A 14,499-nucleotide genomic window follows, 5' to 3' on the forward strand; every position below is an offset into this window, starting at 1 on the left:
TTTAAAGTGTCTGACAGATGACAGATGTTTCAATACTATGTCATAAATAATCTCTATGATATCACATGAACTTACTTTTGACCATTTTCATGTTATCTGAATATCCCTAAATCTGTATAAAATATGTACATGCACAGTAGACTGTGCACACACAAACACACACACACACACACACACACACACACACACACACACACACACACACACACACACACACACTGAACACTTGTGAGATATGCTACTGTATAGAAAGGAAAGAAAGAAGACACTCAAAACCTCCGCTGCTGCACAACATCACAATAATTTAATTTGATCAAGTTAAAAATACATTTTTTATAGTAGTTTTCTATGTGTTTGCTACATGAATAAACATAGATTAAGTGAATTATTTACAGTAATCACAAAGGTTTACACACTGAAGACACCTAACAACATTCAGAAGTAGTCGTGTGTGTGTGTGTGTGTGTGTGTGTGTTGGTTGAGCGAGTCAGGTAGTCGGTATACAGTGGAGGTCCATTACAAAATGAATGGCCATAAAGCATTTGGGTTTGAGTTCGAAGACAATCATGATTCAGAGGCATGCACAAGCCTCTTGGAAAACGGATGTCATATTGTACAATAGCACAGCCCTGGGTTCAAATAATATTCAAAATGATTTCAAATATTTTGATGCGTTTGATTGACCTTGTCTGGGCGCAATGGAACCAGTGGGGAAGTCCCAAAAGTGAGAATCCCTCCCACTGGCACTCCAGGCAGCCACAAGCAAATGCTCAAAGTATTTGAAAACACATCTAATACTATTTCGACCCTGGCCTGCAACAGCAGATGTCGCTCCCCACCATACACGTGATCCCTGTCCTGTGTTGCATAAAAAAATCTTATGAGCTAGTGGCCTCTTCTGCTGTATGCATGTTGTATGTATATGTGTATGCATACTGTATAACACAATAAGTGATGTCAACAAGATCAGATAAAGAAGATCAGATTACAACAACATCAGTTAACAAGATGTTAAGACAAGATCAGCAGAGAATATGTGACAGGATCTCTAAGTGGGACATGCCTGAGACAGAAGATCAGCTGAATGAAACGGGGGGGGGTGGGGGGGGGGGGGGGATGGATCTAGTAATGTTCAGGGCAGATCTCACACATCTAAAACAAGGAGATACTTTAATAAAACCATCTGAAGTTTAAGTGCTCTTGTCCGAATAACCTACAGGATTCTCTCAACCCCACAGATAAGGTTTGAAGATGAGCTGAATAATTGAATCGGGTGGTGGTGGTGCAAGTGTAGGGACAAAACAAAACTGTGCAGGCTTTTAAAGGCTCCAGCACTTGGGATTGCAGTTATAACCCCCTGATCTATACAGGATTCTTTGAAATGAGAACTTATTTCATCATGAAATCCTTAGAAAGCATTCTGGGGTTGTGTGTCCTCTCCGGTATGGCGTGGGTTTGGATGTAGAGGAAGGTTTATTATGTCACTGTGGCAGAGCTTTCAGGATGGCGTTGACCTCCTCTGCTACAGCGGTCAGAGCAAACTCAAACTGGTCCTGGGGAGAGACGATGAGGCGCTTTAATACACACATACTAGTATCTACACTACAGTATTTAACTATTCACTTTTACACACACACACACACACACACACACACACACACACACACACACACACACACACACACACACACACACACACACACACATACACACACACACATACACACGCACACACACACACACATACCCAGATTCATTTTTCTGAGGCGGTGAGAAACACAATTGACATGATTACTGTACCTTGGTGCGCACCAAACTTGGTCTCTGGTCCCGAATGTGTTCCAGTGTTGCAGCAATATCAATCTCCTTCACCCCTGAGAACATCCAAACACGCATTAACACTGAGAGACATGAACACAGATTTATTATGTCACCTGCATGCTGCTGGGAGACCAAACTTGCCATCTCCTGTTCACAAACAATAACAGGTGTAACACGTCTGGCAACATTTGAAACTGTAAGACAAACCTATATCAACCTACAGTGCATTTGAAAAATATTCAGACCCCTTCACTTTTTCCACATTCTGTTATGTTACAGCCTTATTCTAAAATGGATTCAATTCATTAGCAAACATTTCTAAAAAAACAGTTTTGGCTTTGTCATTATGGGGTATTGTGTGTAGATTGATGAGGAAAAAAATGAATTGAATCCATTCTAGAATAAGGCTGTAACATAACAAAATGTGGAAAAAGTGAAGGGGTCTGAATACTTTCCAAATGCACTGTATCTAAGATGTCCGCCACCCAAACCAAAAAGAGAGATCTGTTAAGTTAAAATGCCCGGCGCTCACCCTTTGCCATACGATTCAGGACCATGTCAATGAGGATGTAGGTTCCAGTTCTCCCGGTCCCGTCGCTGCAAGACAGAGAAAAACCTCATCAGATCAAAAAGTAATATAAAACGCTCAACTCGATTACTACATGATTAAAAGGGAAATAAATAAATAAATAATTGTTTAACAGTATGGTAGTACAAAGCTAGAGCTACTATTGCGGTGTTACTACCAATGACCATGTGTAGATGTGGTTACTACGGAGGTATAGAGGCAACATCAAGGTGTTGGGAAAGAGACGTTGATTTACCTGCAGTGCACGATGATGGGGCAAGATCGGCCTCGGTAGCACTTGTTCACCTTCCTGACATATTCAACCAGAGGGTTGGGTGTGGGCGAGGTGGAGGGGTGGGCGAGGTGGAGGGGTGGGCGAGGTGGAGGGGTGGGCGAGAGAGGGGAGAAAGAGAAAGAGAAAAAATATCACCTAATGTCTAGGATCGCATCTTCCGTTTCTGTTGTCCTCTGGGCTAATATACTGTAATAGTGTACACAGGAAAACACAGGGTCAAGTTGTCAACCCTTGCCAAAAGGGGACAAAACACAGGAGTCATAACACAAGTAACACAGGTACGACAGTCCTTCACAGGTTGAAGTTAGAGAAACCCCTTTGAGGAGGGGAGAGAGGAGCTAGGAAGGTAGGGAGAGGAAATGGGCAAGGCAGGGCGATGGACTATCCGGCCAGCGTCTGTCCTGCTGTAGTCACACCTGCCAATGATCATTTTTGTGACTATGCAACTGGACCCAGACAACTAGCTGCAAATCACAAAAATGACACTGGGAGATGTGCAAAAACCCAAGGGCCCCGCTGACCCCCATCACGGAGAGAGAGAGAGAGAGCGAGAGAGAGAGAGAGAGATCCAGTGATAACCAAAGAGCGAAGGAGAGAGAGAGAGGGAGGGAGGGAGGGAGGGGTGGGGTAACAGGAGAGATGGCTGCAGGAAATAGGCAATTTGGGAAACACAATAAAAGAGGAATATATATGGGCAAACTGAAGATGAGAACAGAAATGTACTGTTTCATTAGTCTTGCTAGGGATCGAGGGCAGACGGATGCTAGAGGACAGTCACACAGGAACTCACAGCAATGGGTCAAGATTGGCAACATAGTAATCCATTTTGCGTCACGATTCTTTACCCTGTGGCTTTAAAAGCTTATGATTGGTGTTTGGTACAATATAGGCTTAAGGGCGCTTCTACCATAACTCTTTCACCAATCCATCTCTTGAGGCAAAGGGGATGTTGGATTCTGATGCAGCAGTAGGCTACAGAACAAAGCAACATCGACAGGGCTGGGCCGTGGCGGACTATGCAGTACCTGCGGAAGTCCAACAGAGGGCGTGTGGAGGTTGGGATACCGTTGGCTGGCCAGCTCAGCAGGTGGAACTGAGTCAAGGTGCGTGTCTCCTGGGTCTGGACGTTCTTCAGGTAGAAGCTGCGAACGAGGAAGTCTTTGCACCAGATGTGTTCAGAGACCAAGTTCACCTGGGGGGTAGGTGGATCACAGTCAGACAGAGCACCGGCCATATTCCACAAGCACAATACTACCACAGTTCTGAGCGTATATGATATGATAATATGCAAACCGATGATAATGATATCATAAGTAAGATATCATAGATAATGAAATCATAGGCCTACAGTAAAATTAGGGCGAGGGTTAGACCAAAAACACACAACAAAAGCAAACAATAACAACATAATTTAAAAATTAATTAAAAATCAACTAGATATCATTATACGGTCAACATATCATCACAGAAAACCATCAAACAAACAACTGCATATGTGTGAAAACTAAACAAGCAAACAGGGTTGTAAATATGGTCAAATACCTCACAAAAATGACCTAAATCTAACTCTGCAGAGAGACGGTACCTACCTCATAGATGTGGTAGAGGGACGAGCCCTCATCAGGCCAGTAGCGTTCACACTGCTTCTCCCCATCCTCAACCAGGGCAGTCATCATCACTATCACCGTGCAGCCATTTTCCCATACCATCTGCAGTACAACACACACTCTCACATACTGCACTGGATTGGGCTAGCTGTCACAGTACTTACTAGACATATACTGTATTATATATATTATTACTGTATTACATATAATTCAACTCTATAATGCCATATTCTGGACTGACATATACTGTCAAATACTACACTGAAATACTGTCAACAACTGGTCAGAATATACTTTCATATATAACACAGACAATCTCTCAGCTCAACTCCTGACAACATCTACTATAATACATCACAGATAATATACAGTATTATTCAATGTTGGCTTTTCGTTGGTATTGTCATATTAGATTTAGAGTTCTGTAAGTTCCACAGACCTGCCAGAAGTCAGCGATGGTGTGTGCCAGTGGTCCCTGGGTCGCGATGTAGGCGGGCAGTCGAGGGTCGTGGTCAATCTAAGGGTTTGGAAAGAGAGAATATTAATGACATCAATAACACCAGGGTAACATTTGGGAGCAAAACACAAATTCAGTGCTCCTTATTTGAGGAACTACTGGAGTGGAACAAGACTAAATTCGTGAGGGTCCGTGACTGTGACGACCTTTGATCAAAAAAGCTTGGGTCAAAATGCCTAACATCACCAAGGTAACAGCGGTGCTTACAATGGTGCTGGCGTTGATGTAGTCTTCTTTAGAGGAGTTGATCTCCGCCTTCAGCTTCACCCGTGAGTGATCATCTGGAATACAACACAGGTCTTAGTAACTAGCCAAGCTGTGGATGAAGAGAAAGAAAACTGAGATAGGACTGAAAGATAGAGGACTGGAAGATATAATCCTGAGAGACAGAGGACTAAAAGATAGAGGATTGAGAGATATAATCCTGAGAGATAGAGGACTGAAAGATAGAGGATTGAGAGATATATTCCTGAGAGATAGAGGACTGAGAGATAGAGGATTGAGAGATAGAGGACTGGGACATAGAGGACTGGGAGATATAGAACAGAGACGTAGGACTGGGAGATATAGTATAGGACTGAAAGCTGAGAAAGAGAGAGGGGAGAACTCACAGGGCACAATGTCAGGGTTGCGATTCTTCTCCAGGTTGCCTTCGCCCTGAGCGACCGTGATGCCACTGGGTTCAGCCTGGTAGGAACACAGGGCCTCCCACTCCTTCTGCAGACGATCCTTATTCTTCAGGTGGTCCTCCATATAGGCCTGGGCCCAGACGCAGAGAGAGTGAGTGATTGATTTTGATTAATCTAACCTATTATCAACAACAATGTTGTTTTATTACATGTTAGACATTATTTATTACACATATTTGTGGACTGAACACAATAAAGTCTAAGGATTTATTTCCACCTCCACAATGGGGGAGTCTCTGACTTATCCCTGGGTTCAAATAATTTCAAATACTTTTCTGTGCTTCATTGCGTTTACCTGGTGCAATTGAACCAATACTCAAAAAAGGTCTAACCTCACCCATCTCGAACCCCCACATGTTACCAACACAGAGATAAATCTCTCCCCCACCTCACCTCAATAAGGGCTAGATGATACTGAACCAGTTTGTGTATACAGTATAGGACGTCCCCAGACTGACCAGTATCATGTGACCAGTAGAGATGTCCATGTTGGACTGGGCGGGCTCCTCGCTCCAGGATGGCGTGCTGCTGTGGGAGGAGGGACTGTGCTGGGGACCGTCGCTGAACTGGGATGACACACTGCTCACCCGGGACGTGTCCGTCCCCCTCCGGCCCCCCGCACCCACACCCACAGCCTCCTGGCGGCTGAACGAGGTCTTGGCTGCCATATGCTGACGGCACAAGTCCTAGGAAAATAAAACGATATATACATCTCTGTGTACAATCCTGTGTATTATCACTGTATAGGCTTATTATTGCTGGTTAATAATAATCATCATCATCATCATCATCTTCATTATTACCATCATCATTATCCTCCTCCTCCTCCTCCCCCCCCATCACCATCATACTCCTCATCATCCTCCTAATCATCATCATATTCATCATGATCATCCTCCCCCTCCTCCTCATCATCATCATCATCATAGTGGCGCCGGTTCTGACCTCTCCTACCTGGTAGTCAAAGTGAGTCTCGGCCCCTCCCTCGGGCCCCAGGCCCAGCTTCCCGGAGGCCAGCTGGTGGGCGTGGTGTCTCAGACAGGCGATGGTGAGCGCCACCACCACCACTCCACCCACGCAGGCCATGCCTACCAGGGTCAGCACCAGCCCACTGGTGCCCTCCCGTACCCGCGTGGTGTGAGGCAGACTCCGGACATCGCTCCTCTGTGGGGGGGCAGAGAGGAGGGAGAGAGAGTGAGAGGAGAGAGAGAGGAAGAGAAAAAGAGAAATAGGAGGGGGAGAAAGAGAGAGAGAGGGAGAGAGGGAGAGAGGAAGAAAAGAGAGAGAGGGGAGACAAGGAAGAGGGTGAAAGGGTTAATCTTTTGACTCCATCACACAGATATTCGTTTTATAAACTGGTAATAATGGTAAAAAACTGGTAAAAAACTACTAATGTCTATTGATGAAATCATTGGATGTCAGTCTATGTCACTCTCTGCATATCCCTGAATGAGTGAAGAGGAACATTAGTGGTGTTCTTGTGTGGCCCCATAGGCAGTGTTAGGAGGCTGCCCTCCCCCGCCCTCCCCGCCCTCCCCGGCTCTCCCCCCTTCTCTCTCCTTTGTCTCTCACCCGTGTTTGTGTAAACAAGCTTGATGTCAGAGCCATCATCAGCTACTAATTACCCCAGCGACACACACATACTTACACACACATGCCGCCACGCGCCACCCCTCATCTACTTGCCGGAATAATTAGCGAGAGCCCCCCTCCCCCCCGCAACATACACACACACACACACACACACACACACACACACACACACACACACACACACACACACACACACACACACCATAGTCCCCCATGCATAATCACTGACATAGAAACAATTAAGAAGAGCCCCCTCCTATGGCTGACCTAATCACTCTGGAGAAAACTTCTGCCTACTGTAGTACCTAGTCTATGTGAGTGTGTGTGTGTGTGTGTGTGTGTGTGTGTGTGTGTGTGTGTGTGTGTATGTGTGTGTGTGTGTGTGTGTGTGTGTGTGTGTGTGTGTGTGTGTGTGAGAGAGAGAGAGAGAGAGAGAGAGAGAGAGAGAGAGGGGGGTAGAGGGCAAGAGAAAGAGAGAGAATTAAAGACAGAGCAGACCTCCTGTTGACGTTGCCATGGCGTCTGGGAGCCTCAGTGGGGGAGGACACAGGGTCCGGGCGCTGCCATGGCAACAGGGAAACGCTCTGTGTAATGTGTGGTCTTCACGGGGAGAGGGGAGGCGGCAACCGCTACACTAACTAACCCTCTGGTCATTCAACCTGTTACATTCAGAGACCACGTTTCCCAAAGCTTTCGTGGCTAAAAGAAAACAGAAATACGCACCAAAACAAAAACGATCTGAACCGATCCACAACAGTGGAGATGCTGTATATGTAAAGACGAATGTAAGCGTTAAGATAGTGAACTATCCCTTTAATAAGATCATTGCTATATCCCACATAAGGTGCGTTGTTGTCATCAAAGTCATTTCTACCCAAAACACTGTTGCACCAGAAACTGACGAACAAAGTATAGTAACTCATAGTCAGAGTGTGACAATGGCAATGACTTGTCCCCCAAATGTTTGGTAAAAAATCAAACCTAGTCAAATCTTTAACGGAGGAATCATCTCACACCAGCAAGCAAAATGAGCGAAGAGAAGGACCCAACTCTTAAGTCTGAAGACTTAGTAAATATCCAAAGGTCAAACCCCCTCCTCCTATCACTTACTCTACCCCTCTACCCCTCCACCCAGCCCTGTTCTCCATTCCTCCTCCTCTTATTCAACCTCACAACCTCAATGCCTCAATGCCTTCCCACTGTCATCTCTGGTTTCTCCAAAGACTCTCTTTCATCCGCTCTACGTCGCTCACCCCATCTCAGCGCCCTTTCTCTCTCCCCCTCTCATTATCTCATTCTCTCTCTCTCCCTCTCTTTCTCTCTCCCCCTCTCTCTTTCTCTCTCCCCCTCTCTCTTTCTCTCTCCCCCTCTCATTTCTGCCATATTCTGAGGCTCTTTTTCTACCTTCTCAGGCCTCCATCTCTCCCCTCTCTCTTTCTCTGTCACCATCTCAGTCCCCCCCCCCCCTCTCATTATCTCATTCTCTCTCTCTCCCTCTCTTTCTCTCTCTCCCTCTCTCTCCTCAGAAGGCACTGGAATGTTGCGGGGGTCTGCAGGGAAGTGTGTGAGTGGACTGTGGGACAGTCGGGGGGAATAGGAGGGAGAAGACGAGGGGGGTGGGGTGTAGGGAGATGGGGGTGGAGGGAGAGTGGGACTCCTCACCTGCTCCTCCAGAGGGGCCCCCCGAGAGAGGCGGGAGAGACTGACAGGTCTTTAGACCAGGGCAGAGGAGCAGGCAGGAAAAATGAGCAGGCTCCGGACAAGGGGACAAAGGCCCCCCACGGCCCACGACCGGGCCAGGCTCGACAAACACGGAGCCTGGGCGGATGGGGGGGAGGAGAGAGGGAGTGGAGTTTGAGAGGGGTGAGGGTGTGGGGAAAAGTCGAGGAGGAGAGGGAGGAGGTGGGGGGGGGGATATGGGGAGAGGGAGTGGAGGATGTGGGGAAAAGGGGTGGGGGATTCGACGAGAAGAGGGAGGAGAAGGGGGAGTGAGGGGGTGAGGGGGTGAGGAAGTGATAGGGTGTAGGGGTGAGGAGAAAAGCAATGAGGGCGGGAAGGGGCGATGGGGGTCCAGGGGCCAAGGGGGTGAGGAGGCAAGGGGACGAGGGGACGAGGGGATGAGTGGACGATTGGTGCAAGGAGCCGCAGTCTAGGAAAGGAAGTAGGAAGGAGTAGGTTTGCTGACAAACACTAGAAACACTAGCCAGGGGACGTGGAGATGAAGGGGTGACTTTCCCCAAAGCTTCATACCAGCTAAAGTCATACTTGAATACAACTGTTCCTCTCTTTTGTGGCTGGGTTGTAAGCAAAGACATGAAGTACCGCAAAGCTATGAAGCTTTCAGGACAAGACCAGAGGTCCTTGGGGGGAAAAAAAGAGGTAAGGAATGAGGATAGTATGAGCACTATACAGTATAGAACAAACAGCTATTTCAATGTGCACAGTGCAAGTGTAAACATTACAAGTAAACAGCCAGCATAAAGCATGAGCACAAGCCGTACACGTCAAAAGGCCTAAAAAGCCTTTCTAGGAGTAATGAAAGCAGACATTCCACATAGTGGAGTTAAAGAGATGCAGCGTCCCAGGACCCCCTCCACTGGCCCTTTCAACCTTTGACCCCTGCTCAACCACTCACTCACCCACACAGAATGGGCAGATAATCCTACACACACACACACACACACACACACAGGGCATGGCTATTTATACAATGCCCTGTATAAAAGTTGGGATTCAAAATCAAGTAATTACTATGAGGTTAAAGTACAGATTTTCAGCTTTTATTTGAAGGGAAATTTGTGTCCATATTGGTTTCACCATTTACAAATGACAACACGTTTTATACATAGTCCCCCTATTTCCAGATAATTTCCCAAATGGAAATTGGATTGGAGGTAGGTGAAAGTAGTATGCCTTAGTTCACCGGGATGAATGAAAAAATGTAGTACTCTAATAAAATCAATGAACTCAATAAAATATGAGAATAAATGTGTGACGTAAATGTTGGGGGGAGACATATGACATCATCTCAACCCTGTAACCACAGCAACCACCCCACCTGACATCACTATCTAAGGGGCACAGAGAGTGAAGAGGATTAACAGAGATGCATATCTTCTACATCAGCCCTCTTTCAACTAAATTACATAACAATTGGGTTTGACCATTTTGTTTTGACTGTATCACAATCTTGAAATCGTGTCAAATACGTTTTACGGCTTAAATCACTTCAAAGGAATAGAGTAGGTCTACCTCTTTATTCGGATAGTCGACAAACTGTCTCCAAAACAGTGGCTAGTTCTAAGACAAAAAATAAACGATTCTGTATCCCAATCTGAGAGCGAATAACGAAGCTACTTATTCACATATTTGACATCGGCCCTTACATTTCTACTATTCACTGGCCTCATATTGTCATCATCATTTCAAGGTCATTCGTAATTTCATGTTCAATTATGTTCGTTCTAAAGTCACGGTAAATCATGAATACAAATCAATACAAGTGTAAAAACGTCAAGGCACAATTGCAAATCAAAGCGGGTAACTACCTTTCCCTTTGAAGAGTGGGTGGCTATTTAGTGACTTCACGAAACGTAACATTTAGCCTACTTGCCCTGTTATTACAGCCTGTAATAATGTTGAAATGTAAAAGAAAATGAAGCTCTTAATTTCCACCCACTTTTTGTTTTACAAACGAATACAGAAAACATTACTGCACATTTTAACCCGAATTAACGGTCATATTCAGGTGAATTTCTCCACCTATAGGCTTGAAAACAAGTATACGTTTAAAACGATATATTTCTGCCTATCTGATAAAACAATTAAAATATGTATATATAATTAATTATACAATAGGCTACTTCGATTTCTTTATTTGCCTAAAAACACTGACTTGTCCGGCCCTCGTGGACTTTAATATTGAGGAGGTCTATCCTGAGGAGACCATCAGGTTGAATGCCACAACGTTCAAGAAAATAAACCATCAAGAGAATCTCACTGAAAGTTGTGCTTCCATTCTCCATCAATATCTTTGACTGGAACTTAACTTTACCTTGAACGCATCTACGAGGTAAAGACATTAAAACAGCACAACGAATACCATCAATCCCAGTAACTCACCAAAACTCATCCTTTATTTCCACACCCCCGCCCGGAGCAAACCGCTGCATATTCAGGTATCAGACGCGGTCCAAGGGGTTCTCTATCCTCCACTCTTGACGCACGACCAAAGAAATCACATTTAGCACCCTCAAGTAAAGCTAATAGAATGAGCATTGCAAATAAGGCAAACCCAAGGTCTTAGGCGTGACCGATAATGCAAGCTTTAAGCAAAGGGGGAGAGGGAAACAGAAATGTCATGTAAAAAAAAAAAGGAGAAAGGGAATGAAGAAAAATGTGCTTCTCCGCGCTTGCACCGGCCGGGCTCCAGTGAAGGCCCCTCTCCCTCCCTCTCTCTCACTCCCTCCCTCTCCCTCTCTCTCTCTCTCTCTCTCCCTCCCTCTCCCTCTCTCTCTCTCTCTCTGTCTCTCTCTCCCTCCCTCTCTCACCCATTCAAGCACCACCGCCACTTGTCACTTCAAAAGGCGTTGCCGTAGCGACAGCGCCACATGTTGCTGATGGTGAAATGGTGGTGGGGGGTAGGGGGGGTGGGAGGGAGGGAGGGAGGGAGGGAGGGGGGGTGGGGGTGGGGGGGCAATTTGATGTCCAGGAGCTAAGGCCGTCCGTGGGAGAGAGAGGGATGCAAAGAGCGAGCAGAAATTCATGGAAGGAAAAGGATTGAGACAGAGATCGGTTATGAATAAGATGATGTCGGCAACACACACCTTTTCAACAGTATGGGGAATAGAGGCCTGTAGCCATAGCTGTAGCTGTAGGGAATACAAGGGTGGAATAATTGAGTTGCCTTTAGAAAAAGTCAACAACAAGGCATTGTTTTGACATTCAGAACAGCACTGAAGAATAAGCAGTAAAATTAAGCCTGGCCATGTCATCTTAAGGGGCAGAAAATGGCATCTTGCATTTAACTTTACTGTGCCCTAAGAGATCTACAGCAATTAGTCAGACAAATTGCCAGCCCCAATGAGTGTGGGTGTGTGTTTGTGTGTGTGTGTGTGTGTGTCTGTGTGTGTCTGTGTGTGTATGTGTGTGTGTGCGTGCGTGCGTGTGAGCGTAAGTGCCCAGTGCACCAGGCAAATATCGCAATTAGCAAGATTGCAGGATATGAGCAGCAGGGATCCAGAAGGCCAGAGACCCTCTGTGGAGTGTGTCACTCAGAGCAGAGCACCGCGTCAACAAACCGTCAATACCTGAATTCATGTATGAGGAAAAACGAGTGCAGAGAGAGAGAGAGAGAGGGAGGTGGGGGCAGGAGTGGGGCAGAGGGGAGGGGGCACGGGGTGGTCACAGGAGGCATCTATTCTCCATAATAGAGACAAAAAAGAGGCAGGTGCAGCCAGGTCTCATTACTGAGGCACACACACACACACACACACACACACACACACACACACACACACTGACACTCTACTAATGCAAAGCGAGTGCTGCAGTCCACTGTGGAGTGGAAGAATAATTAAAATATGAGCAGCAGGATGCAAACAAAGGACATTATTCTGAATTGAAAGGTCTGCAACAGCTGTACACATTGAAAGGAGAGAAAGCGAGGGAGTGGAGGCGAGGACTTGAATATGCACTAGGAACACAAAGACAGGCAGAAAATAAAGGAAGGAGGGGGGCAAGAGAGAGAGAGAGAGAGAGAGAGAATGAGAGAGAGAAGGAGAGGGAGGGAGGCGTCAGAGGCAGAGGCAACAAAAAGAGAGGGTAGAAGAAAATGGCAAGAAAGGAGAGGTATGGGGTAGAAGAGAAAGAGGGCAAGATGATGGCTCTCCTTTTTGCCGAAAACTATGAGGAGGCTGATGATCACTGGATCAGAATTTTAGACAATCTAAATCCAACACAAATTTACCAGCAATTGCAACACAACTCAAGGAATTAAACATGTCCACTGTCCAAGGTACTGTAGCTTTTCTATTGCTCGACTACACAGATCAATGAATAGACTTTTAGCAAGATTTTCCATCACCGTCGTAATCAACCCACAGTATGTAGACCAGTCCATTAAGCTAAGCAATTAACATCACAACCAATCCATTGACTTGTCAATCAGAAAGAGAAATGCAGAGAGAAAGTGAGAGTGAGAGAGAGAGAGAGAGAGAGAGAGAGAGAGAGAGAGAGAGAGGGAGAGTGTGTGTGTGCATGTGTGTGTGTGTGTGTGTGTGTGTGTGTGTGTGTGTGTGTGTGTGTGTGTGTGTGTGTGTGTGTATGTGTGTGTGTGTGTGTGTGTGTGTGTGTGTGTGTGTGTGTGTGTGTGTGTGTGCGTGCGTGCGTGTGTAGAAGGGAACACATAAGGCCTACATTACCTCTCCAACGCCCATCTGTAAGATCTTCAACCCAGTCTCAGACTCCAAGAAGTTCTTCTCAGATGCTGCAACAAAGAAACAAAACTAAACAAAACCTCAATGTCAAGAACCTGTGAACAGGCTATTTTGGGGGCTCATTCAGCTCTCTTCATGTTCTGAGACAATGGAGGGCGACAGTGACGAGAGGGAACACTGTGGGGACTCTCCCACACCTCACCAGGGATCACTCAACGGCTGACCTTTGAGAGACGCCAGAAATGTTCACATCGATACGAAAGTCGAAACCATGACTTTCAGTCGGAGATTTGTCACAGAAAGAAAAAATAACTCGACTAGAAAATATCTTGAGTCTGAGACTTAGGAACCTTTTGAGATTGATCCGAGTATACTTCAGATACCATTCACTAACCTAGCAGTGAATTTATTTGATTGAACACGTGTAATTCCATCAGTAACTACAACAGAGATGATGATTATAGATATTTGGAACATGAACAGTGTGACGCATGGTTCTACGTATATCTTCTTTGCCCGCGTTTGAACACACGGCTGACGAATTCTCCAGTTTTCTGCAGAAAACTTTCCAGAGATTAAACCAAACAATGTTTCCAAGTTTAATTAGAATTTTGGTTGCAGGGACTTTGAGGATTAAACGTGATTGGAGGACAGGAGAATTTAAGAGCGTTGGAGGGCACAGGCAGACAGTTTGAGAACAACAGGGGTCTGATCTAAAATGGCTCTCAGTCCACTTAGTCTTTCTTCCTTTCTGTCTTTCTTCCTTTCTGTCTTTCTTTCTCTCTCTCTCTCTCTCTCTCTTCTCTCTCTCTCTCTCTCTCTCTCTCTCTCTCTCTCTCTCTCTCTCTCTCTCTCTCTCTCTTTCGCAAGGACGCACGCTTGGCACGTGCATGCACGCACGCACACGCACACACACACACACAGACACTGTTTTAAACCAAACTGGTTTGATATACTGTAGCTGACAAGGAG

At 45.8% G+C, this 14,499-nt stretch overlaps 1 protein-coding gene across 1 annotated transcript in view; it reads right to left on the bottom strand.

The window, feature by feature from the left end:
* Window positions 1-1,481: 1,481 nt before the first annotated feature.
* ptprna (protein tyrosine phosphatase receptor type Na) overlaps window positions 1,482-14,499 on the bottom strand; it is a gene marked incomplete at both ends in the record, with an annotated part of 26,135 nt that continues 13,117 nt past the window's right edge. The window contains 12 exons of the mRNA XM_083682069.1: window positions 1,482-1,553; window positions 1,801-1,874; window positions 2,354-2,418; window positions 2,646-2,699; window positions 3,710-3,876; window positions 4,274-4,393; window positions 4,731-4,808; window positions 5,016-5,089; window positions 5,420-5,567; window positions 5,932-6,183; window positions 6,452-6,661; window positions 13,513-13,577. Of these exons, the coding sequence (XP_083538195.1) occupies window positions 1,482-1,553; window positions 1,801-1,874; window positions 2,354-2,418; window positions 2,646-2,699; window positions 3,710-3,876; window positions 4,274-4,393; window positions 4,731-4,808; window positions 5,016-5,089; window positions 5,420-5,567; window positions 5,932-6,183; window positions 6,452-6,661; window positions 13,513-13,577 (1,379 nt within the window). The remainder of the gene's footprint in view (window positions 1,554-1,800; window positions 1,875-2,353; window positions 2,419-2,645; window positions 2,700-3,709; window positions 3,877-4,273; window positions 4,394-4,730; window positions 4,809-5,015; window positions 5,090-5,419; window positions 5,568-5,931; window positions 6,184-6,451; window positions 6,662-13,512; window positions 13,578-14,499) is intronic.

Source organism: Argentina silus, assembly GCF_951799395.1.
Source record: "Argentina silus genome assembly, chromosome: 12".
NCBI lineage: Eukaryota > Metazoa > Chordata > Actinopteri > Argentiniformes > Argentinidae > Argentina > Argentina silus.